This window comes from Sodiomyces alcalophilus (genome assembly GCF_042370955.1).
Source record: "Sodiomyces alcalophilus JCM 7366 unplaced genomic scaffold ACRALscaffold_5, whole genome shotgun sequence".
NCBI lineage: Eukaryota > Fungi > Ascomycota > Sordariomycetes > Glomerellales > Plectosphaerellaceae > Sodiomyces > Sodiomyces alcalophilus.
The window spans coordinates 1,073,522-1,098,334 of NW_027263536.1; the positions used below are offsets into that span (position 1 = coordinate 1,073,522).

The 24,813-nt window shown below is 55.9% G+C and overlaps 9 protein-coding genes across 9 annotated transcripts; 4 read left to right on the top strand and 5 right to left on the bottom strand.

The window, feature by feature from the left end:
* Nucleotides 1-1,707: 1,707 nt before the first annotated feature.
* ACRALDRAFT_1071644 (uncharacterized protein) lies at nucleotides 1,708-2,997 on the top strand (the record flags this gene model as incomplete). The annotated part of the gene is made up of 1 exon (XM_071017884.1): nucleotides 1,708-2,997. The coding sequence occupies one exon, from the start codon at nucleotides 1,708-1,710 to the stop codon at nucleotides 2,995-2,997; it is 1,290 nt and encodes a 429-aa protein (XP_070874091.1).
* A 205-nt stretch (nucleotides 2,998-3,202) lies between these two features.
* Nucleotides 3,203-5,270, bottom strand: ACRALDRAFT_1051526 (uncharacterized protein). Its single transcript, XM_071015692.1, has 5 exons — nucleotides 4,636-5,270; nucleotides 4,451-4,476; nucleotides 4,141-4,286; nucleotides 3,900-4,037; nucleotides 3,203-3,762 (listed from the first exon to the last, which is right to left on the bottom strand). The coding sequence occupies exons 1-5, from the start codon at nucleotides 4,671-4,673 to the stop codon at nucleotides 3,562-3,564; spliced, it is 549 nt and encodes a 182-aa protein (XP_070874092.1). The 5' UTR covers nucleotides 4,674-5,270; the 3' UTR covers nucleotides 3,203-3,561.
* Nucleotides 5,271-6,322: 1,052 nt separating this feature from the next.
* On the bottom strand, nucleotides 6,323-8,260 carry ACRALDRAFT_1082627 (uncharacterized protein). Its single transcript, XM_071019336.1, has one exon. The coding sequence runs from the start codon at nucleotides 7,934-7,936 to the stop codon at nucleotides 6,809-6,811; it is 1,128 nt and encodes a 375-aa protein (XP_070874093.1). The 5' UTR covers nucleotides 7,937-8,260; the 3' UTR covers nucleotides 6,323-6,808.
* Nucleotides 8,261-10,001: 1,741 nt separating this feature from the next.
* On the bottom strand, nucleotides 10,002-10,528 carry ACRALDRAFT_1064795 (uncharacterized protein). The gene has a single exon (XM_071017040.1). The coding sequence runs from the start codon at nucleotides 10,460-10,462 to the stop codon at nucleotides 10,232-10,234; it is 231 nt and encodes a 76-aa protein (XP_070874094.1). The 5' UTR covers nucleotides 10,463-10,528; the 3' UTR covers nucleotides 10,002-10,231.
* A 1,151-nt stretch (nucleotides 10,529-11,679) lies between these two features.
* ACRALDRAFT_2042874 (uncharacterized protein) lies at nucleotides 11,680-13,331 on the top strand (the record flags this gene model as incomplete). Its single annotated transcript, XM_071021294.1, has 2 exons — nucleotides 11,680-11,951; nucleotides 12,053-13,331. The coding sequence occupies 2 exons, from the start codon at nucleotides 11,680-11,682 to the stop codon at nucleotides 13,329-13,331; spliced, it is 1,551 nt and encodes a 516-aa protein (XP_070874095.1).
* A 659-nt stretch (nucleotides 13,332-13,990) lies between these two features.
* ACRALDRAFT_2137865 (uncharacterized protein) lies at nucleotides 13,991-15,148 on the bottom strand (the record flags this gene model as incomplete). The annotated part of the gene is made up of 2 exons (XM_071024136.1): nucleotides 13,991-14,806; nucleotides 14,852-15,148. 2 exons carry the CDS (start codon nucleotides 15,146-15,148, stop codon nucleotides 13,991-13,993), a joined length of 1,113 nt encoding a protein of 370 aa, XP_070874096.1.
* A 737-nt stretch (nucleotides 15,149-15,885) lies between these two features.
* ACRALDRAFT_1077193 (uncharacterized protein) lies at nucleotides 15,886-21,008 on the top strand (the record flags this gene model as incomplete). Its single annotated transcript, XM_071018611.1, has 2 exons — nucleotides 15,886-16,062; nucleotides 16,142-21,008. 2 exons carry the CDS (start codon nucleotides 15,886-15,888, stop codon nucleotides 20,792-20,794), a joined length of 4,830 nt encoding a protein of 1,609 aa, XP_070874097.1. The 3' UTR covers nucleotides 20,795-21,008.
* A 290-nt stretch (nucleotides 21,009-21,298) lies between these two features.
* Nucleotides 21,299-23,505, top strand: ACRALDRAFT_2106824 (uncharacterized protein; the record flags this gene model as incomplete). Its single annotated transcript, XM_071023310.1, has 5 exons — nucleotides 21,299-21,554; nucleotides 21,639-21,706; nucleotides 21,795-22,376; nucleotides 22,448-23,300; nucleotides 23,399-23,505. 5 exons carry the CDS (start codon nucleotides 21,299-21,301, stop codon nucleotides 23,503-23,505), a joined length of 1,866 nt encoding a protein of 621 aa, XP_070874098.1.
* Nucleotides 23,506-23,769: 264 nt separating this feature from the next.
* On the bottom strand, nucleotides 23,770-24,735 carry ACRALDRAFT_1057769 (uncharacterized protein; the record flags this gene model as incomplete). Its single annotated transcript, XM_071015922.1, has 2 exons — nucleotides 23,770-24,519; nucleotides 24,610-24,735. 2 exons carry the CDS (start codon nucleotides 24,733-24,735, stop codon nucleotides 23,770-23,772), a joined length of 876 nt encoding a protein of 291 aa, XP_070874099.1.
* Between the last annotated feature and the right edge of the window lie 78 nt (nucleotides 24,736-24,813).

Here is a 24,813-nt window from a genome sequence, read left to right on the forward strand (position 1 = left end):
ATCGTCACAGCAGATTCTGAATCCGTGGGACGTACAATATCAAATATTACCAGAGTCCTCCTTTACAGTCGACCCAGAAACTGACCTCCATCGACTGGCTCGCATCCTTCTGATCGGAAACATGGCCCATATCGTCCCAGTACTGTATGCGCCGCGTGCCACGATTGGCTCTCGTAGTCGCCGCGAGGCTCTGTCATACTGCCCTCTGACGCGGTCCCGACCTCCTGGGCCTCGACCGCCGCGTCCCGTCATCTCCCGTATAGACGCTCGCCTGCTCATTGGGCTCTGTTCCATCTAGCCAGATACACGAGCCGAACCAAAAATTCCCTGGCGGCCCCTAGAGCTGTCACTGCATGGACTGGGGTGCATGGCTCCCGAGTGGCCTCTTCTACTGCTTTCTTTATTCTCTTGAATCTATTCATGACTCTACTCCACAGGGGGCTTAATGACGTGCATCCGTCACTCGAAATGGATAATAGAGAGAGACTCCCAGGCCCAGATCGGCCATGGCGATGTATGGGAACTGGCCTGCATTCCATCTTAGTCTTGGTCTGAGCCATCGACTCGAAACTCGTCTTCCTCTTTCTTATCATCTCTGGGTAGGCATCAACGCACTTATTGACGGCACGTTCTAGAACCCCCATCTTCACTTCACCCTTGTGTGGGGAGGCAGGTGGTATGGGAAGGTGCACTCTTTCCATCAGTCTATCTACATCTCTCACACACCGGCAAGAGCACATTTACCTCTTTCACCGATTTCTCCATAGTTCTTCTTTCTTCTCTTACTCTGCCTGCCCTATCTACTAAGGTGTCCAACTCTTATTCCTTATTCATATTCTCTGCCTCTCAATCAACCGGAGACTCCTTCACCCTGGCAGATCAACACTGTTCCCCATCACATCACCTTTTGTTTACCCTTATCCTTCCACCTCTTCGACTACAACGCCGAACCGGCTTCCATTCTCTCTCAGCCTCTGGCCGTTCTTACAATCCTTTCTTCTGAACACTCCTTTGGTTGCCACCTCGTTCCTTCCTGCAAGGCGGCCTGAACAATCGTCCCCTTAAAAGCCCGTTTTCTATTCAGACGACATCATTTACGACACCATTCACGACACAATCACTTCTCAATATCCTATTGTGCGTGGATAATCACACTCATTTTGAGAGCCACCCGTGACTTGTCTGGTGTTCTGATTTAAATCCAACACCTCGACGCCGACTTGTACATATAGTCAACCCTCGGCCTACACACTCTCTTCTTCTCCCTCCCTCATTCACTGTATACAACCCTCTTCTCTTCGACTCAGCTGGTCTGCCGCTTGCGCTGGACGCTTGTTGCCGCTCATTTCTGTCCTTCCTTGAGTATTCCCCTTGACTCACTTGCCACACCTTGCCCTCGACAACTACACCCGACCGGCGTCATCGAGAACAAAGGCGTTGTTCTTGTTCTCGAACACTCTCCTTGTCTTTCGGCCATTCGACGCAACTCGATCGTGTACTGAAACAAGATATTGCGATACGGATCATCCGACTTGATCTTCTGGAGCGAGTTCCCAAACAGTCAGCCTGTGCATTTCCACGGAAAGGTAAATATATGCACCATCCTTGCCTTTCGATGCCGTCCCTCCGCTCACATATCCCACAGAACATCAACCATCAGCTATATTACCACTATACAACGATCGTCACAAAGACGCACACAGCACTATGAAAATTGACACCATTCCCAAGAAGCCCTGGGCTTCTCTACTTATTGCTCTTCTTGCGGGCGGTCCCAATCCGGCCGCCGGCCATTCGTGGTTGGAGCAGGTCAGCCGTGTTGCCCCCAACGGCACTATTGTCCTTCCCAATGGATACCCCATGGGCTGGGGTGGTCGCGACGAACCCGGCTTCAACGACCTCATGTACTCCAACCTGATCCCTACAGATACGACAAAGATCTGTAAACGCAACCCCCTCGGCGTCCAGAAGGACGGCTTCCCCGCCTTGACCGCCGCTCCTGGTGACTTTGTCGCCCTCCGCTATCTCGAGAATGGCCACGTCTCCATGCCGCGTTCCAACGGCCCCAAGGCCAGCGGCATCGTCTACGTCTATGGCACTCTTGAACCCCGTGCCGACGAGGATATCACCGACGTGCACAAAAAATGGACCGCCGACGGTACGGGCGGCGACGGTCGCGGTCGCCTAATCGCGACCCGCCACTACGATGACGGCCAGTGCTATGAAGCCAACTCGGAAGAAATCTCCCAAACTCGCCAGAGCTTGTTTCCCAAGCCCTCCGACAATTACATGGGTCCCAACCTGTGGTGCCAAACCGATATCCAGATCCCATCGGACATCCCCCAGGGCAGCCAGTACGTTCTGTATTGGGTCTGGTCTTGGCCCCAGCTCCTCCCCCAAGCCATCGAGGGTTCGGAGAAGGGATGGGAGGGCGAGTTTCAGGCCGGCCTGAATGTTCCCAATGGCGAGCATCTCCGGTCAAGCGCTGTTGAAGTGGCGGAAATGTACTCTTCCTGTGTCATGATCAATGTCGAGGGCGAGCCCCTGAGTGCGAGCATTGGCATGGACGTGAGCCAGGTAGGGAGCCTGACAGCCTGGATCCAGGACTACTTTGTCGAGCCCGAGGATTACACCAATGCCGCTATTCGAAAACAGCTCCTGAACCAGTTCTTCGTCAATGTTGGCGATACCCAGAGAAACCCCGACACCCCGGCCGACCCTCTGCCGACCTCGGGACAGGGCGAAAGCAGCCCTCCCGCCCCGTCGACCACCAATGGCGGTGGCATGACTGGTATCCGCACCGTCACCGTCACGGCGGACCCAACCACTGTGTACGCAACCGCTACTGTCACGGCTCGCCCTGGCGACAAGAGCGCCCCGCCTGCAGTTGAGGCTCAGGAGGCACCTCACCAAGGTGGACGCCCCTCGGTTGAGCCCTTCATGACTCGACGCAATCTGCGAGGCCGGTCCTCGTGGAACTTTGGGTCGGCGAACTAGAAAACGTCGTGCCTACCGATGAAGGCACAATTCCGCTGTACATATAGATACGGTACAGATATGGCGTTTGAGGCTCATTCATTGGAAAAAAGCAGGAGGGTTGCATCGCGTGGTGGTGCGGGCATGGTTTTAGGTAAATTTCGGATCGGTCTACGAAGTACACAAAGGAAATACATTCACTCTTCAGGGAAGCTGGCGGCATGTGCGGTGGGCAAAGAATCCTTTGTCTTGAGGTGATAGATAGAACCCTTGTCTACCTAGGTATTCTTTCAGTCCCCGCCTCAATCGATCAGTCTTCCCATCGACCTCATTCGTATTCTCTTGCATTTGACTCGCGAAATACTACCTACCTAGACAAACAATGATTCAATTTCTGACAAGTACATATGACCAGTCACATGCAAGATGTAAATTACGGCTCTGGTTGTAGTTATACAAGTCACCAGAAAGGCTTCATTAGAGGTCCATTTTGACTCGGAGGTGTAATGCCACTCAGCTGGAGCCCAAGAAGTCTGGGTGAGCGTCTCCTCCTGCCGTTCCGCCAGGGCTGCCAACTCGAAACCCTCACATCTCACCACACTGGGCAATAACGACGTCCAGGTTGGGCATATCCCTGGCACGATAACCAGTTCTGGTGGCCTCCATCTTCTTCACCACGTCAAAGCCATCGACAACCTTGCCGAAAACGACGTGCTTCCCGTCGAGGAAGGGAGTGGGCACAGTGGTGATAAAGAACTGGGAACCGTTGGAATTGGGCCCCGCGTTCTAATTGGGGTTTCCAGTCGCAGTCAGCACTCTCGTTCTTACTCAAAAGGGGCCCTCGGTCGTCCCAGTGTTGTAGCTGTAGGGGTGGATGATGCAGATGTTAAGGGGAGGGAGGGGTGGCGCCGAGCGGAACATACGGCCATGGAAAGCAGACCGGGCCGGTCATGCTTCAGATTGAAATTCTCATCTGCAAAGGTTGAGGTGCCGTAGATGCAAATGGAGCCCGTGCCGTCACCATTCAGGAAGTCGCCCCCTTGGCACATGAATCCAGAAATCTAAACGGGTTGACAATCAAGACATGTCAGTTACATATGTGCCGTGTATTATGATACGCATGGTCGTCGAAACACCTCAAGACGGACATCAGGGTATACTTACGATACGGTGAAACTTGGATCCCTTGTAGCCTTGCGGGCGGCCCGCCGGGTTCTTCGACTCGCCCGTGCAGAACTGGCGAAAGTTTTCAGCTGTTTTGGGGACGACATCCTTGAAGAGCTCAAAGGTTATGCGGCCGAGAGGCTCGCCTATGTAGATAGGGACTGGGCGTTAGTTTGTGATATACATTGGAGGCAAGAAACAAGTCCCATGAGATGATGCAGGCGAGGCGTGAAGGAATGCCCCCAATTGTTTGCAGGTTTCCAGGGACGATGCGACACCCGGAAGGAGGGAAAAGAAGCAGACGACGTACCACCTAAAGTGATGTCAAAGAACACTCTATCAACGCCCTGACATTAGCTTTGGGGCCTGTCAAGTCAGCGGGATTAAAATAATTGTGAGAGGTAGGGAGAAGGAGACGACATGAAAACAAGGTGCCAATATCGGACATGAGGTTGTCTACGATTGGCCGACAAAGCCAAGGGGAAAGGAGCTTACAGAGGGTTCCCGGACTCTGGAAGCTTGGTCGGCGGCATCTTGGAAGCGTCCTGATTCTCACTCTAAGGTCTGAGTGTGGTAAGCTGGGTTAGCCAAGGTCTAGGATCGTATCGTTGATGTTCTACGGAGTACGTTTTTCGTTGATCAAGTGCTGCCAAACCGGTGTGGCTTGAACCGGCGTGGCTTGAGGGATGGCTGATAATTGGATTAGTCATCAGTAGAGTAGGATCCACCGGCTGCCGAACTTGGCCTTCGGAGTCCCCGAGACGCTTCACAGGGACGGAGGAAGCCAGTGTCGCCAATCAAGCCGTCTCAGGTCTTCCGCATTGGTTACATTTCCCTGGATCCCGTTGTCATTTGAGCCTCGTTGGAGTGAAGTACTTCGTATTTAGCTGGGATGTCAATTGACGTGCGACGAGACACCCGGGAATCGAAACCCTGGACAACGTAAAGCATGCCGCCTACCTCACGTATCTACCAAGGTAGAAGGAGACGGCCTACTTGGATGAGGGAGCAATGTGTGAACGTGCAGATGATGGGTCAGTACTCGTATAGGGAGCAATAACGGTCCGGACACTAGGGACGACGTGGACAGATCGGAAGAGTGCCATTATCGCGGGCGGGGTATAGCTGGGTGGCTGGCGACGGCTCCGGCCGGTACATTCAGATCAGCTACGAGTGCAGGGACGGACTTTAAAGTCCTGCTGGCCTATTCTCTTCATACCTAGCCAGAGGACACGCAATCCCAGCTACAGTGCTTGCTTACCTTGGGCAATAGATTGCAAGTCGTTTGTACAGTGTAGTCAGTCATATATTATGCTGACATCATCAGTATCACACCAGGCCTTTTCATGGAAATTCAACACCCACTCCACTTTTTTAAGGACACTTCGGTATCACGAGACTCTGCAATAGCTCTCCTCACAATGGAAGACGTACACCGAGGCAATGCGAGAAGTGGCAAATATTTTCACCAGAGCGTAGAGCTGCCGAAAAAACTTGCGAACTAATGTAGTTGAGATGATGGGTGGCCTCGTTGTCCTGTCCCTTGGTGGTTAGGGTCGGGTGAGGTGACCAGCTCAAAATGTAAGACGAGACGGGACGGCGCTGACGGCGAGGGTGCACACCCTTTAGTCAGTCTACCTAATTACTTACTGTATCGGGCAGCGAACTGGGTGCGAGTAATTAAGGCCGATCACGAGGGGTGTCATGTCAACGGGCGGCGGCGCGCCGCTGAAGAAGAAGCGGCGCCGACCGGTGGAGCTAAAAGAAGCAAAGTGACGTGACCTAAGAAAGTGGATGGGCATTATTGTTTTATATGACTAGTGTAGTTGTCTCGATTGTTAACAAACTGCGAATCTATATTTATTCTTATAAAGAATAATGAAAAAATAAGAAGCAAGCTCGGTGATGAAGAAAACGGCTCAGATGACGTCGTCGGGACTGCCATGAGCCATGGTAGCGACTCGGGATCGAGGATTTCCGGGGAAGGTTAGCGGAACGTACCGTACGAGTTTATACAGTCACACCGTATGTCTATGAAAGGTACTTGACCCCTTGTTTGGTGTCTAGGAGGTTGGGCACCAGTACGCCACAATTGGCTGGATCCATTTTAAAGTGGATCACTATCTATTATACGTTGATCCGCCCGTCCAACACAAGTGAGACCTCAACGAACATCATTATTCCCAAGTCGAAGATCAAAGCTTGAATCAATTAAGCACCACGGCATGACAGTGGCCCGACGATGACCGGTTCGTCCTGACTATCGGCTGAGACTTGTCTCTCGTGGTGACTACTTCGGACGACAAGCTCGAAGTGCCCACACCAACGCTTCTTCCGTTCTCGCCGCTCAGAGAGACGAGGCGAAATCCCGAGGGGATAAAGCTACGAATACATGAAGCGACTTGCTGATATTGTTCTCTTCCACTCATGGTGAGGTAACGCAAGCCGAGGAGTATGGATCAGTCCAACGCTCGAGCGGATTAGGTTAGGCCTAGTCAACGGGCGACAATCGTCCAGCGTCCTACTCCAGGTCGCACGTTTGACGATGGCAACGAGCGACACGACTTGAGCCGCAATTCACGCCCGATTATTGGGGAAGACGGCAAACGAACGACATGGCTCTTGCAGACACTTTTACTAGACTCTCTACATTTGGGACAATCTCATCTCATGCAGAAGCCTCCAGGAGCTCCAAACTCTTATGATCGACAATAGCTGCCGAATATCGCTCCGTGATGGCAAAGACAATGTCCTCGGGTTGCATCTTGAGTGGCGTCATAGCCCAGAGAAACCCGTGCAGACTGTTTCGACGGTACTCGTCCCAAATGTCATCCTTGGAGAGTTTGGGCCCACCCTCGGCATGAAGGGCCCCAAGGTATCCGTCGATCAGCGTACCTTCGTGTTTGCGGCGGTCCTCGACGGTGAGCGCTCCTGTGAGGAAATAGGTAAGGTCGTGGATGGCGGAGCCGTACTGGAGGCACTGCCAGTCGATGAAGCCAGGCGTGCCATCTCGAGCGATGAGCGTGTTGCCCACATGGTTGTCGCCGTGGATGATGGCATGGAAGCTTGTGTTTGCATCCGTGTACGCCCAGAGAAGCTCGTAGGCACGCTCCATCCTCTCGCGGTCCTGCAGCTCCGGCGCCACCGGGGGACGACATTCCTCTGCAAACCGAACAGCCCACGGTTCAGGCCGCAGCAGCGCGCGGATAATGGTGCGCATCGGGTTGGCCAGCTTGGTGCCATCCTTGCCGTAAAGCCACGGGTACTCGGCCTCCTTTCTGTTCCACGTCTTGCCGTGCAGGCTGGCGAGCTGGCGGAGCGCACCAGCGACTCGGTCCGGCGTCCAAGGCTCCAGGGGATTGCCAAAGGCGGCCTCGGACGCCACGTCGGACATGATGAACAGGCCCTGCCCGTTCACCGCGTCCGTGCCGCAGTACCATGTTCGCGGCAGCAACATATCCGTCTGTGGCGCGATGTGGTGGTAGAACTCGGTCTCGCGCCGGTACGTGCCCCACATCTCCGGGAAGGCCTCGCGGATGGCCGGGTTGAAGCCGCCCTTGACGCACAGCCGCGTCGGGATCTCGGTCTGCTCACCGTCTGCGTACGTTATGTCTAGGAAGATCTTGGTAGACGTCCCGTGTACCACAGTTGCTTGCTTGATTTCTTCGACGGAGACGCCGAGGGCCTTCGACAGCCAGTCGTGCGTAATGTCCTCGGGGACCAGCGGCAGCGCATCGTCCGAGTTGAGGGAGCTCCGAAGGGGCTTTGGGCCCCTGACAAGGGTCTTGGTCGTCATGCTTGGTTGGGATAGAGATGATGTGCGGGGACAGTCTCCGAATATTCAGGACATGGAACAACTCAATGCGCAGCGGGGAGATGGGGTGTTGGGGTGTTGGTGTACATGGGCTTTTATATCTATCTAACACCTCACACCTCACTCCCCGACATTGTCCATGGATCGGGACTGAGCCCCTGGGCGGCCATCTAAGCTGCAGCTTATTCCGCGGAAGGAGGCGGCTAGGTCGCCTTTGTTTTACTTCACCATGCTCATGCCCTCCTATTACCCATACAGATATGCGCCTCCATCTGCATATGTGCAGCCCAGCCGCAGTGGTTTGGATCACGAGGTGCTAATGTCCTTGTTCGGCTTCCTTGGCCGCGTTTTCCCATCATACTGCCTTCCGCTGTCATATTCCTTCGCGCCGTATCATATTTGCCCCTGTTCCTCTGCCCGTGATCCTAGGCCCTATTATCGCCGGTTGGTCCGTCAGTTGTGGGACCCTCCCAAGAACCCCTTGGACTGTGCACCCCCAGTCAACGCTCAGGCGCCTTCTGATGGCCCGTCCTGGTGCCGGATGGACTAGGGTATCATCCGCGGACCAGGGTCTCATCTGCCGAGCGTACATGGTCATGGGGCCCTGGCCCTACGATCAGCGTCCTGGGAAACGACAATACAAATTGTCTTCGTGTCTTTGGTCTTGACCACCCTTGCTATCCAAGCAGGCACACCGGTCTTGGACAAAGGTTTTGTTTACTGGCTCTTTCGATGCCAACAGTCCACAGTATCCCTGAACCACATCTCCTTGTACGGTTGATCTTCCGGGGCTCCTGGCATAGCTTTGTCCTCACGTCAGCGACCCCTATTTCTTATAACTCGCCAGCAATTCCGTGCATCTAGGTGATATTAACATGTCCCACGCCCACTGCCATGTCTGTAAATACATGTCTGTTCCAGCTATGTCCAGATTCGCGCCTCCTCTGTGGTCTAACCCGTATCAGCCGGTTCAACAGGTCAGCGAGGAGATAGAAACCGGAGAACCTCATCACCATGGACCCTTCAGATCTGGCACGTGTTGACATTTACAACACGCCTGTCGTACCACCGCCAGAGGGCGTTACACCCGACTTCGACCCCAGCTGGACGCAGGTCCAGGTAGCAACGGTTATCGTTTTCGCCGTAACCTATGCTTTGGCATCAGCCACGCAGGTACTGCGAGGTATTACCAGCTTTTTCATAGTCAAGGCGTTGGAACTCGATGTTGGTGAGTCTCACTCTTTGTCCCAACTTCAAGCGCATTGCGCTTTGTGTTTGCGAGTTCGAGTTTGGTTCTGACTTCTTGAAAACATAGTTCTCGTCACCTTGTCATGGCTGACATCTCTGGGGTATTTCATCTCGGTCGCGAGCTGCATGAATTACGGCTGGGGCCGGCATGCGTGGAACGTGAGCGTCGCAGAAGCGGCCAACTATAACGATGTAAAGCCCACTCCCACACCCTCAGCACACCTCCACGGCTCCTGGGCCCTGTTGTCTCAGACCATGAACCACCTCCCGCCGTTGGCGCTGACATTTACGGATCGGATAGTACCTTCTCCCCATCACCATAACGTACATCTGGTGCCCAACGTTGGCGAAGCTGGCCATCCTGTCGGTATTGCACCGCATCAACACGTCGCTTTGGTTTCGTGGTTTCCTCTACTTTATCGTCTTGACACTGGTAGCATATACGACGACGTTCACGGGCCTGCTCCTGGGGGCCTGTAATCCGCGCAACCTGGGATCGGGCGTTTGCCTAAACAACATCGCCATCGCCCAGGTGGCCTTGAACATATGGTCCGACGTGGCCGTCATCCTTTTGCCAATCCCCACGATTCTGAGACTCCAGTTGCCTCTCAGGCAGAGACTTGTGATCACGGGTATTCTGACTCTCGGGTCGGCGTATGTGATGCCCTTCCCCGTGCAACCCTCGGCGGGATCGAGAGTGCTGACGGGTACTACGCTAGGGTTCTCATCACGTCCATCGTCCGGGCCCCTTACATCCAAACCCTGGCAGAAAGCACCGACTTTTCGTTAAAGCAAGCCGAGGCAGGCGTGTGGTCGATTGTCGAGCTCAACCTCGGCATTGTGTGCGCCAACCTCATGCGCATGAAGCCTTTTCTGAGAAGATATCTCCCCGTGTTCCTTGACAAGCTCGGGTTCTCGTCGGGCAAGGGTTCAAGGAGGCAGGAGGAATACTCGTCGCGAGGTATCAGGTCCTGGAGGAACGGGAAACGCTCGCACAGCTTCCAGTTGCATAGCACCGAGCGTAAGCAGTCACAGGATGGGGGAAGCAGGAACTGTGTACCCGGCATTCAAGGAGTACAAGGGGATGGTGGTAGCACGGAAAGTATTTTGCGGCGATGATGCCACGCGCCTGATGTCGTTGCAGGTTTGTTGTAAATACGACCGAGTGATGATACGCTTGGGGCTCAAAGTTGTTTGCGCTGTGCGATGGAGCGCGAGACGATATGCGTCTTGATTCATGGCCGGGATGTACGAACGCATGGAGGTCAATTCAACGTAGCATTGGTATCGCGAATAGTGGTATTGAAATCAGACATCAACCGTACCAAGAGAAACAGGTCCGTACGAAAAAGAAAGGGATCCCAGGAGAAATGCTGATGTGGTGAATAAAAACAAAAGGGTCAACTCCATGCGCTTGCATCCGAGTCAAGCCACATGTTAAGCCACATTTATCTGCTTACGGATCGATCGGAACCTTCCTTCTTTGATGCTTATTCATGTGGTAGGTAGTATGAATAGGTGGTAACGGGCCACTCGCCACAGTGGCACAGCACCATCTTTCCGGCCAACCTCGCCACCCCCGCCAATCAGAATCCCCTTTGCCGCGCCATACAGCCCCCACCCGCAGAAATCCGAGAACGGTTAGGATTGTCTGACGATTTTAATGTGGAGAAGTACCTGGTCTCAGTTGCACAGTGCAGCTCCACTCGGTAACGATTCAGGACGCGACTGGCTCTCCCCTTCCCTGGCTGGCCTCAACTAAAGAGTTCCTCGTCCACCCATCCCTCCTTTCCCAAGACTTTGCTTCTTTATCCTACGAACCCGAAACCGAAACCCTGTCTAGTAACCCGGCAGCCTGCGCAACCGCCGACGACCGACCCCCTCTCTTCTCTTCGGGGCATCTTTCCTTCTCCCAGGCGCAGATTCTTATCCACTTGCCTGCTTGCCTGCAACGCAACACTGCTCCGCCTCCGCACTCACACCACTGCTTATTCCTATTGCCGTCTTTCTCTTCTGTCTGCGGAGTACAGCAACCGAACTCTCCTCCCCACACTTACGGTACTCGCGCCCATTCCACAGCCTTTCCACTCAGAGCCAGTTCATCTCGTCTTGTTTCTTTTTTTTTCCCTTTTCTTTCTTGTTTCCGTTTCCCATTCCCATCGATCCGATTCCGAGTCGACGTCTTCGCCTCTTATCAGAGAGAGACCAAGGAGAAAAGGGATCGTTTCCAAGCAACGTTGGAGGGGGATAACGTTGCCCAGGTCTGAGCGACTCGCCTATGTGACGAAATAGGTCGGAACCCACGATCGCCAATTCCCCGTTATTCCCTCTCGATCGCTCGAGTCGCAAGCGGAGCGGATGCTGCGTCTTCCATGATCCGGGTTGTCCGGTCGATTCCATTTGATTTCTCCCTTTAACATCGACATTGTTCGACGACAGGCACGGTTCGCATCCCACTATTTTCCAGCGCAACAAAGATGGCCGTCATTGAAACCGCCCTTGTAGGGGCGGTGCAGTTTGTCGCCAGACAGGCCGCCTCCTCTGCATCTTCATCTTTGGATCCTACATCTACGACTCAATCCGCATCATCAATAACATCGACCGCCTCTCCTGCGGCATCAACCACAAGTAACGGCGGCGACGGAGCTAACGGTGATGATGGCGGCGGCGGCGGTGGTGGTGGTGGCTCGAACTCCCCCCTCCTGTTTTTTGTGGCGTTGGGCTTCGGTGTCGTTTTCACCAACCTATGGTAAGTGTCACCTTGCCGCCATGGCTTCGTTCCCGACCATCCACAATTCCGACCGTTGCTTGAAAATATCCAATTCGCAGCCACTAATTGTCGTATTTTAGGATTATCGTCGGTGTGAAGTACTGTTTCCGATACAATGCTCGTAACCGGCAACTGCGTCTCAATGAGGATGGCGAGCCCATAAACCTCGAGAATGTGCCCCGACCCCACAGGAGGCGTCGTGAAAAGAAACTGATGACCATGGACGAGGTGAACGACAAGTTTCCCATGATGAAATATAAAAATTGGGTCCTTGAGCGGGCGAAAGAGGGTTTGCCGACCGCAGGAGGAGTGTCCGTCCCGGCAAGTGGCGCGAATAGCGTCCGTTCTGCCGACGGTATCGTGCCTCAAGTCGCCCCAGAGGCACCTTCCGGGGACAGGGACGCCAACGATGCTTCTCGTACTGCGTCCGCCACAGCTACGCCCGCCGCCCCGGCCACAACGTCTACGACGACGAATACCGACCAGCCCGACCAAGGAACCCAAGCCCCCCTCGACGAAAAGAGCGCCACCACATCGGCGGCTGAAAATGGCGAATCCACGGCTCGTGCTGCTGCTCCCGCGCCAACGATCGATCACTATGCAACCGCTCACCCCGACGGCACCACGACCGAAGCACCGTTGCAGCGAGTTACTTCCGCCGACGATGACGATGACGAGCATATCAACGCTGCTTTGCCCCCTGAATTGTTGGAGACGAGCGGGGACACGTGTGCTATCTGCATCGATGCGCTCGAAGATGACGACGACGTGCGCGGATTGACTTGTGGACATACTTTCCATGCCGTCTGCGTCGACCCCTGGCTGACAAGCCGACGTGCTTGCTGCCCTCTCTGCAAGACCGATTACTACATTCCCAAGCCGCGCCCTCAACCCGGCGATCCCAACAACCCCAATGCTGGCTCTACCATGGACGGCAGCAACATGCGTATGAACTTGCCCAATGCACCGCCGGCGGCATGGTATGACCTAAGGAACAGCCGCTGGGGCTTCGGGGGTCGCATTGGTGGCTTCATGCCCTCGGGCACTCATACTCGAAACGCTCGTTCTGTCCATCGGCCCCGGCCACGGCCACGGCCTCGGCCTCGCCGGCGCCCTACCGCCCCGGTAGAACCGGAGGTCGTCCAGCCGCGTGCGACTAGCAATCAGACCAACTTGGCAGCACCGAATACGCGAAGATGGCCGTTTCAACTCCCCTGGAGGAGAAACAGGGATACTGAGGCTCCTTCCCAAAACGAGACCGAAGTGCCCATGGCATCTGGTGCCAACCCCACTCCTTCTCAGCTCGAGTCTGGGATCCTGCCGGCCTCGGGTGGCACGACGACAGAAGCGGCCCGGTGACGCTCAGCTTGAGATGGAATTTGCAGGAAGATGAATATGGGTGATTTCGGGCCATCTCGCTCCTTGTATCATATGTACACGAGGTTTTTCCTGTCGCTATGCGTTCGTCCGACAGTCACCCTTAGCTGTGGTCTGTGGCGACCACCAGTTTGTCTACATTCCCCGCCCCTTCACGACTGGACATGTCTATCATATAACACGATCACGACCAAACCCTTCGACCGAATTCCATCCGCAAAAACCTCCCACACCGGTTTCCAGCGTGCTTTCCTTTTTTTTTTTCTCTTTTTTTTCTGGTTTCCTTTGTTTCAGGGGGAGATTGCTGCATTTTGGTTGCAATGGAAAGCCCAGCAAGACGAGGGCAGGAAGAATGCCGCTGTGAGGATAGCAAAGGATCTCGTGCATAGCATCGTGGCCAGAAGATGTCTGGTCCCTTGATTTTCTCTGGGATTCTATATAGGGGAGAGCGGTGGAGTTGCGGTGAATCTATGCGCATTTTCTCATTCGACCATATTATGAGAATAAGTTCCACAACGCAACATTGCTGTAATTAAAGCCACCATGGCGTGATACGTCTCCATCCCAGCAAACACTGGTAAGGCAGAGTGGACGGGTGTGTCTGTGGCTCGTCCACCGATGGTGATGGGTTGGGCCGTCCGTTACAAGTATGAACCTTTCTGGAATCGCCCACCAAAGTCCTTGGCTTTGTTCAGTAACTCGCGCCTCTGCGCTGCCCCGATCCGACCACCCAGCGCCATATCCTTTTCCCGGTCAAAGGCCCGCTTACTGGGGTCATCTTCTTCCTCTTCGACCCCGTCCCTCCTTGGCCGATACTCGCCCGTCTTCCGGCTACCGGCCGCGGCCGCGTGGTCTGACTGCCGCCGCGCGTCCTGGTGCTCCTCGTATAGGCTCCTGCCCCGCGCGGCGGCGACGTGTTCCGCCGTCTTACGGTCCCGCTCGTCGTCTTCGCGCCTGCGACGCCGACCCTGGGTGGCGGCTTCGAGGTCCGACCCGGCCGGGGCGACGCGACCGAGGACCGCGTCCTCCAGGCGCTTGCGTTTCTGCTCGGGCGTCTCCGTCCATATGCTGCTGATCTCCGAGGGTCCTCCCGTCGGCTTGTGCGCGTGGGGCTTGTTGCTTGCGAAGCGGCGAGATTTGAGCTTGGTCGGGTCGCGTTCGCGGTACCCTCCTGATGCTGTTGGGGGTGCGAGCATCCAGTCGTCTCGTTGCGGGCGTTGGGGCCCTGCAGCGGTGGCTTCGGATGGGGGAGGTTGCATGGTGCGGGCTGTGGTAGAGGAAGAAGGGTTGGAGGTTGGGAGGGCCGGGCCGTAGTCGTCCTCCGAGTCGGATGAAGCGGGCGAGGAGGTGGCTGATGGGTTGTGGTCCGGAGGCGGGGGAGCGGCGGGGCCGATGGCGCGTTGGGGGGGTAGGGAAGGGCCTATTCTCCTCGCGGGCGGGGAGGGTTGTGAGGGTGTCTTCTGGGGAATTTCGTGTTCTGATGTCTGCGTAGGTGCTGTTACAGGCGCCGGCGGCCCGTAGTCGTCCTCATCTGAATCGTCGAGATTGATTTCTTCGTCATTGGTTTTTGATTTGGGAGCTGTAGGTGGGGGACGCGATGGTCCGATGGATCTGGGCTCGGCTGAAAGACGCTCGCCCGGAGCACTGGGACCATACTCGTCGCTTGAAGACTGATCCCCGACGTCTATCTCATCTGCATTTCGTGGTTGTTTCGCGGCTGAGCCAGCATCGCCTTGGTCATCCGGAGTGCGTTTGCGCTTGGTCAAGTTTGGGGGCAGTTGAGGGCCAATCGAAGACATTGTGTAGGTATGTGTGTGTACAAGTAGTCGGTGTTGGTCTTGTGGAAACATTGTTGCGACGAAGTGAGGGAGGGTTCACCTGCTTCGCGGTGAAGGCTCTACAGGCCCGTGATTGATTACCTAATACTCGCCTATGATGGCATTTGCATTAAAAGTGGATATGCATCAAGGACCCACAGGATGCGAGAGCTCCACCCAGATACTGCTGGGAGACTGCTGGGAGCGACTTCCAGCCTCCCCTGTCCATACTCAATGCCTAGTCGCCAGCACGGGGCTCCTTACCAGCAGCAACGAAAAAGCCCAAAGAAGGAGATCACCATATCGCTCAATATATCCATATCGCTCAGTGAAGCCCAGACGTCTTTGCTATTGACGGTAGCTCCTTGAACGAATCGGTCGCATCACTGACTCCGAAACCATCCATCTCAACGACTCGAGCTTCGCGATCGTCATACTTTCCGACGACTCCCGTACCAAGTTTACGGTATCGGTTCCATCCCTGGCTTCGAGTTTACGATTACGATACAGTGAACGAAATGGCATGTGCCTAAATTCATAACGCGGCTTTCATACCTGGACATGATGGATCTGGCAGCATAATGGTTGTGGCCCATGAAGACCAGTCCTCCCTGGACGACCAAGCACACAACGACCAAGATAATGTGTTGGAAGGAGATCGAAACCATGACAGAAACACAGCTGGAATTACGGGAGAGGACGGCCACGGGGCGCAGGAGATGGCCAACTTCTCCAGTCCTATTGAGAATGGGACCATATCGAAGCGGTACGGGGAGATCATACACGATCAAGTAGAGGAAAGCTCCGACAGCGGGTCTCTAGGTGCTGCCGCGAAACGACCTGGGAGTCCCGTCGGGTCTTTTCTCTCTGTACCGGATGATACGCCGTCGATCCAGGTAGATAGTGGCGCCCCCCTTCCCCGTCTCCCCCCCTCTACGTCGTGCGAGACCGCGGTAAAAGTAATACTTTCTCCAGGGCTCTGTCCTTTCCTCGCCTGGAAGCAGCGTTCTTCCATCTCTCGCCTCCCGACCGGGACTAGGTAGTCCGACACCCTCCCTTCGACCATTCGACCGCCGGTTTCAATCGCGAATCTCGTCCTCGTCTCGGGCTCAGTCCCCCCGACCTTCCTCTCCCGCCTTCTTCTCCCATAGCCGCAATGCGTCCTTGAGCTCCCAATTCCTATTCGACCGAGAAGACACCGAAGCGCTGTCCCCGCCATGGGAAGTTGTACGATGGACGAAGCTAAACAAGATCAACGCACAGGTGTTTTCAGAGATGGGGAAGCGTAATTTCGGCACGCCCACCTGCCTCGCCGTTTCTGCCAACATTGTATTCGGAACGAGCAAAGGAATAATCTTAATATTTGACTACAACCAAAACCTCAGAACTATCCTGGGCCCCGGCACGAAGGCTGTCGAGTCGGGTCCCATCACGGCCATTGCTATCTCGGCCGACCACACAACAATTGGCGGAGGCCATGCCAACGGGAACATTTTCACATGGGAAACTTCGAGAGCATCACGGCCCTTTCTTCAAATCCCACACCTGGATGCGTCGCAGGTGCAAAATCGGACAACCGATGGACATGTTCCCAATGTTCCAATCGCCCACCTGGGTTTCTTGGGGACCCGACGCACCGCCCTCGTATCCGGAGACGTCAGGGGAATGGCCTTCTCGCACCTGGCCACGAGGGGCACGGGCGCACTGGGGCGGACGGTCAAGACGACTAGGATCTTGGGTCGATATCCCGATATCCCTACTCCGTCGGGGAGGCAGCTGAAGCCTAGCACTGTCTTGGCCTTCGCGCCACTGCCTCTGGGCAACACGGAACACCCCACCGATACGATGGGGCTGACCGCCATGTTGACTCCCTACCTTCTCATCGTCGTGTCCACTACGCCCTTGGCCCAGACCCAGCACAAGTCGGCCCGGCCCAGGGAGATCGCGTCCCATACTGCCATGACGGGCTGCCTTGCTTGGTTTCCGGCCGTCAAACTCAAGGCGCCTGACCCTACCACGGGAAGCGACATGACAAAAGTCAAGCTTGTCTATTGCTGGTCCAACATCTTGACGGTTCTCGACGTTGACCAAATGCCATCGGAAGGACAGGACAAGTCTCCAACCTTGCACTTCAAGGCCCGGAGCAGGTGGAGATGCGAAGAGCCCATCGTCGCTGTCCAGTGGCTCGCCCGTTCTGTCCTGTCTGTCCTGACCATCTCCCAGCGCCTGATCATTTTGGAAGATGGGAGCATGCGCATGACGGATGGCATCGACTTGATCCACAAGCACATCCACCATGTTGATTTCTTCTCGAAACAGCTCCACGCCCTCGTCGAACAGCTCGATGAGAACGACACGTCCATGCACGGTGTCGTGGCGGACGCCTACTATATGAGCTTCAAGGCGTACAGAGGCCGGATTTTCCTCCTCGGCGTCAACGACATTTCAATAGGATCCTTGTCCAACTGGGCTGATCGTCTCATAGCCCTCATGGAGAACGGGGACTACGTGGCGGCCATTCAGCTCGCGACATCATACTATACAGGGGATGCCGAGAGGCTAACTGTCGGCCTCCCCGAAGCCGCGGCCCTTCGGCACTCGATGGTTCGCGATAAGCTCCTGGAGATTATGAGCGCCTCGCTCAAGTACGCTTTTGGCCAGCGACAAAAGGAGCCTGCCGCGGCGGATGACAGTCACATGCGTGAGCTGGCCGAGACGTGCTTTGTTGGATGCCAGAGCGCGGGTGACTTCGATTTTCTCTTCGACGAGATGTACGAGTGGTTCGAGCATGGCGGCATTGAGGGTATATTCCTCGAGACCCTCGAACCGTACATTCTGGACAAGTCCATCACGATGGTGCCGCCGGGGGTGGTCAAGGCCATGGTCGATTACTACGTCCGTAAGGGGTGGGAGAGCCGTTTGGAGGAAATCATCGTCCACATGGAGACGGCTACGCTGGACCTGGATCAGATCACCACGCTGTGCAAACGGAACAGGCTCTATGATGCACTGATATACGTCTGGAACCAGGCCCTCGGTGACTACATCACCCCACTCATCGACCTGCTCACCATCCTCGTTCCACTGGTGAACAACGACGACGAGGATGGGTCGCCGGATCACAACGAGGCCTATGACGCGGATGCCACCAAGATGTTCCCGTACCTTTCGTACGCCTTGACAGGAAGGATCTATCCCACGGGCGAGATGCTGGAAGACGAGGAGGCTTCGAAGGCCAAGGCCGAGCTGTACTGGTTTCTCTTTTCGGGGAACAGCGTCACCTGGCCGAAGGCACGTGGCCGGCAGTTTCGCACACGGGCCCCGGGACAGGTTGAGCCGTCTTTCCCGTACCTGAGGTTAATTCTCAAGTACGATGCGCCCAGCTTCCTCAGTGTCTTGAACGAAGCATTCGAAGACTCTTTCCTGAACTCTGCGCCCGAGAACCAAGCTGGTAGCGTCGGCGGGGACCTGCCGGAGGAACAGATATTCGGAATGACAGTGGATCGGCAATACGTCGTTTCCATTCTGTTAGAGATTATGAACCCTGCAGATTTCGCACCCGAGGACACTATCTATCTCGACATGTTTATTGCGAGAAACCTGCCCAAGTTCCCCCAGTACCTTCTTCTGCCGGGTTCAACTCTTAATAAGGTCCTTGACGGCCTTTGCCACTATCCCGGGGATGACATTGCGGACGACGCGCAGCTGAGCGCCGAGTACCTACTGTCCGTCTACCATCCTCCGGACATGAACAGTCTCCTGCCCATGTTCCGGGCTGCGGGCTTTTACCGCATTTTGAAGCGACAATACAAAGCGGATGGGCAGTACGGCAAGCTCATCGAGACGTACTTTGAAGATCCGGATGACCGGCACTCGGTCTTTGAGTGCATCGCAGATTGCCTTCGGCCACAGAGCGGGTTGGGCCAGAAGCAACTACACGAAGTGCAGCAGGTCATTCGGCGGTATGCGAGGCAATTAATCGGACTGGATCCCGCCGACACGGCGAGGACGCTAGCTCAGGAGTCGCTCGAGCTCCATGGGCAGGTGCTCGACTCGGCGGAGGATTCGCCGGGGCTTCAGTTCTACTACCTACAAACGCTGCTCGAGCCCCCGGCGGATGGGGAGGCGGAGGGGCCCCTCCTGACCCCAGACCGAGACTTGGTCGAGAGATACGTCCGGCTCATGTGCAAGTTTGACCCGGGCCACGTCTCTGACTACGTCGGTACCGTGCAGCTTTCCAATCTCAACCTCGAAGCGCTCCTCCCGACGATGGAGAAAACTGGCGTGATCGATGCGGCTGTTATGCTAATGGCACGCGAGGGCCAAACCAAAGAGGCCATGGACAGGCTCGTACAACATCTGGGGACTCTCGAGTCCGCCCTGCAGGGTCTCTTATCCGGGGCCGGGGACAACAGCAATGAACTGCAGTCTGCCGATCTGCAGGAGGCGGCCGAGGAGCTTCTTGGCGCTCTTCGAAACTACGTGCACGTGGGCATCTGGCTCTGCCAGGGACAGACCGAGTCATCCAGGGCAGTGAACGGCATCCAGCGAGGACACGTGGCCAAGGAGACAACGCTATCGGCTAGCGAGGCGCTGTGGCTTAGTCTCATTGACGCGTCGGTACGCACAACACGACGGCTGTCTGCGGCCATGGACGCGTTGGGTCCGGCCGAAGCCGACATGGCGGCATCAAGGGGCTTGGACACCGATAGACTGGTGACGATGTTGCGGTCGCTGGTCCAGCACACATTCACGGCTCTCCTAACGGCAACGGCATCGAGCCCGCCGAAGCAGCAGGGCGGTGGAAGGCTGTTGACGAGCGGCAGAGACAACGTGTCGTTCCTTCGCATCCTCCGAGCTTTCCTCACGCAAGCGGCTGCATCATCCCCGAATCTGGCCGACCTCCGGGCGGTGCTCGGTTCCATCTTTTCTGCGTATGCATACGAGGAATCGATCCTTCGTCTATCCAACCGGCTTCTCGAACGGAGCCTCTTCGTGGACGTCAAGCAATCCGTCGAGCTAAGACAGCGTGGCTGGCGGCCGCGAGGGTCGACATGCGAAGCATGCGGTCGCCGGGTATGGGGACCCGGTGTGTCGGGCAATGTGTTCGAGGCGTGGGAAGATAGGCAGGCATTGGAAGAGGAGGCCAGGAACGAGCGGAAAGCCCACCTAGCCAGCGCAGCGGAGCGAGACAAGGGCAAAGCGGCACAGAGGCTTTCCGATGTAGCCACGGCCGGTGTGAAGGGGAAGGGGAAGGAAAAGTACCGGGACATGGCAGCAGATGCGGCTGGCGAGCGTGCGCAGGTCGAGGGTCAAGATGCTCATGCGGGCATTGGTCAGGGTGACGGCCACAGTGACGGCGAAGGCGACGGTAATGCCAATGGCAATGCCAATGGCCATGTCATCGGCAACGGCAACGACACCAGCACGATGGATCTACTTTCCAAAAGACCGCGAGAGCAGCCATTGGGCCCACTGGTTGTGCTTGCATGCAGGCATATATACCACCAGGCGTGTCTGGATGCGCTCATGTCGGAACAGGAAGCTAGAAACGCAGAAGACGGGCATATGAGGATGGCGACGGCCTACAGCCACGGAAGGGAATACCGGTGTCCCATCGATGGTTAGAGAAGACATATGAGCGATCTGTAACATATGAATGCGTCATGTATAAACTCTTACGATTTTAATGACGATGTTGGTATGAGGGCTGTGGTTGCATGTCGGTGGATTGGTGTAACTAATACGGGGACTTGTAAGAAGTCAGGGGATAAGGCTGAACTTTGTGGGTACCTAGGGAGATGCGTCTCCAGTTTTATCCTCGTGTACATGTCCTCTGATTGGACCCCTTGTTATCGTCGTCTCCACTATGCCCGTATCCCGTAGCCTTGCATCTTCACCACTCATCCCGGTCCGTTCCGCCTTGTCCTCCTGGAATAATTCCGACCGCGCCTCATTCCACCACTCCACCTCCCCAAGTCTTGTCATTCCCATGCCGACAGCACATTTCGATCCTCCCTCGAGATCAACCATCTTTGCGTGTGGCGGAGCTCCAATGATGCGGTGGTAGTATTTGATAATCTTGCGCCGTCCGTCATACAAATTAGCCATCCCGCCGCCGCTGCAGCAGCCATGGGCCTTCTCTCCGTTTTCCGTAACATCTACGATCTCGACACCCTCGACACGCGCTTCACAAACTCGTCATCGGTCCCATACAAGGCTGTCATCGAGGCACGCAGCGACCCGGCCCAGAACAAGGGACCGCCCAACAAAGCCCACGGCCGTGCCCAACCTTCAAAATGGAACACCCCGGAGTTCTACTTCTACTACATCATCTTCATCCTCGCCGTTCCCTACATGTTCTGGGTCCCCTACACTGTGTCCAGTCGTACGACCCCCCGATATTCATGACCTGTCCCTCGGTCCGTCTTTTGAGACGTTGCGAATCCAGCTGCTGACATTGGCAATGCAGCCTCTGACCCGCGGTATCATAAATACGAGCATCTGCTCTCGGATGGATGGATTCCAGGGCGCAAGATCGTAAGTGGTCACTCATTACATATTCTTCCCCTTTCCCTTAAATCCTCGATTCGGCCATGGGACTAACGTGAAATTGCTTTTGGTATAGGACATTTCCGATGCGCAGTACAGCTTCTTCCGATCCAATCTACCCTATATGGGTCTCCTCCTCCTCCTCCACCCCCTCGCCCGGAAGGCCTGGAATGCCGTCTTCCCTCTGCCCGATATCCAACGCAAGTCGGCGGTTGAACAAGGCCGGGCCCGCCTGCAACAGAGGGCCTCCTTCGACTATGCATTTGCCCTCCTCTTCCTCGTCGTGCTCCACGGGGTTTCGGCCGTCAAGGTGTTGGCCATCCTGTACATCAACTATAAGCTCGCCATGTCACTTCCGAGAAGACATGTGACCGTTGTAACGTGGGTGTTCAACGTTTGCACGCTGTTTGCCAACGAGCTGTGCGAGGGATATCGGTTCAAAAGTATTGCGATGCGCATCACGCAGCCCGTATCGTCGCATGGGGGCGTGGATGGCGACGCTCTTCTTCCCTTGGTGCAATGGGGAGAGTGGCTTGATGGATTCGGCGGTCTTAACCCGCGGTGGGAGGTTCTCTTCAACTTTACCATTCTTCGTCTCATAAGCTTCAATCTCGACTACCACTGGAGTTGCGACGCGAGGGGCTCCAGTGCTCTGGAGGTATGTATACACTTTACAGATGGCACGATGACATGACACGCCCGAGACGGAATACTGACTCCCCCAAGAAGAAGCAACTGGACCCGGCCAATCTCTCGGAACGGGACAGAATCGCCATCCCCGCCGAGGCCAGCGACTTTTCGTTCCGAAACTACGTCGCCTACGCCATCTACGCCCCGCTGTACCTAGCCGGACCCATCGTGACCTTCAACGACTTTATCGCCCAGAGCAAGCACCGTCCCGCCACCATCGAGACGCCCCGCACCGTCCTCTACGCCGTCCGCTTCGGCCTCGTCCTCGTCGCCATGGAACTCGTCCTCCACTTCGACTACGTCAACGCCATGTCGCTCGCATCGCCCGTCTGGTCGGACTATACCGCCGCGCAGCTGGCGCTCCTCTCGTTCATGAACCTGCACATCATCTGGCTCAAGCTCCTGCTCCCCTGGCGGCTCTTCCGGCTCTGGGCCCTCCTGGACGGCATCGACCCGCCCGAGAACATGATCCGATGCGTGTCCAACAACTTCTCGACCAAGTCCTTCTGGAAGGCCTGGCACCGGTCCTACAACCGGTGGCTGATCCGCTACATCTACGTGCCCCTCGGCGGGGCCGATTTCGGGTCGTGGCGCCGCGGCCTGCGCTCCGTGGCGACGTTCCTCCTCGTCTTCACCTTTGTGGCGCTGTGGCACGACATCCGCCTCCGCCTCCTGATATGGGGCTGGCTCATCGTCCTCTTCATGATGCCCGAGGTCATCGCCGGCTTCCTCTTCCCGCCGCGCCGCTTCACCGTGACGCAGTACCGCATGCTCAGCTGCGTCGGGGCGGTCGGCAACGTGCTCATGATGATTTCGGCCAACCTCGTCGGCTTTGCCGTGGGCTTAGACGGGCTACAGGCTATTATTTATCAAATTCTACACGACTGGTCAGGTAAGAAAAGAAAAGAAAAGAAAAGAAAAAGAAACCGGTCCTCCCACCCCTCGCTCTCATCGGTTCTGGCGCTGACTGTTCTGTCGCCACGTCCTTAGGTGTTTTATTTCTCATCACAGCCTGCGCGGCGTTGTTTGTGGGCATCCAGGTCATGTTCGAAATTCGCGAGTCGGAACTAAGGAGAGGTATCTCGCTGAAATGCTAGGGTGGCGCTTACATGCATTTTTAAAGGATTAACAACTGCACTTGATTAATGAATAGAGACTGGGTTGCATCGCTTATCCTACGACTTTCCGCAGCGCACTCGGTCGAATACATTTATTCGTTAATGAATACTATTATTACTATTTACTATTAAGAGCGCGTATCGATTGTGGCGCCTGCTGAACAATCCTGCCATGAAACCATAAAGTATGCTCAAAGTCGCTCATCAGTCATCACTACCACACCGTCTTCGCATCACCGCCAGTCATGTCGCCGGCTGCTCAACCATGTCGTTCCGCTGGACGGCACCCAGCTCGGCGCTAGAGTCGGGACCGGGGGCCGAGACACGGGCAAACTTGCCCTTCATGTGCAGGACATCTTCGGTGATGCGCTGGCGGATCCAGATCAGAGTTTTGACAAAGCCGAAGACGACGATGCATCCGGCAGCAATGCCAAAGACGTAGGCGACGAGCATGCCGCGGCCGCTCGCCTTCGGGTCGAGGAAGAAGTACGGATAGAAACCGTGGACGGCGCGGAAGAGGAAGGCGAGGCCGAGGTAGAGAGCGAGCCCGACGAGGAGCCAGAACATGTGGACGGGGCGGAGCTGGCGGTGGGCGGTGCGGGGCACCAGGATCTCGAAGAGGGCCATGGCGAGGTTGGCGGAGTGCTGGGCGTGGCTCCCGAAGGCGTGGAAGGCGGTCTCGAAGGCGCCGTCGGAAGAGAACAGGAGGGCCCAGTAGACGACGGTGACGATGATGGGGTAGACGGCGATGGACGAGTAGAAGAGGGCGTGCAGGGCCTGCAGCGGGCGCGGGAAGGCGTCGAGGAGCGGGCGGCCGGTGCGGGCGTAGGTGAAGGTGTGCAGGGCGGCGAAGGCGAAGTAGAAGCCCAGGCCCCAGAATGTGAGGACGGTGAAGTAGGAGAAGGATCGGACCACCTCGTAGCAGCCGCCGTAGTCTCGGCGGGCGCAGGTCCAGCCGATGATGAACAAGCGGCTAGCAAAGATGAAGATACTCTGTGGTGGGATCTGTGTTAGATTCTCTTTTCTCTCTATCCCATCACGTCTCGACACACGGCCGTATCTTTTGGAATGTGTTATGCTTACGAATAATGCGCGACATGCGAAGAGCAACCATGGAGAAAGCAGCCATGATGTCTCAAATCGGTGGGACGGGTCCCATGGATCCTTGTCGAATCTGAAGCCGTTGAGCCACTTGGACATTTTGGCCATGGTTGCTGGCGGTTGGGTCGATCAACGGTCCGGGGCCGCAGACAACGGGATTCCGTCGAGGTCGATGTCGATGGAGGT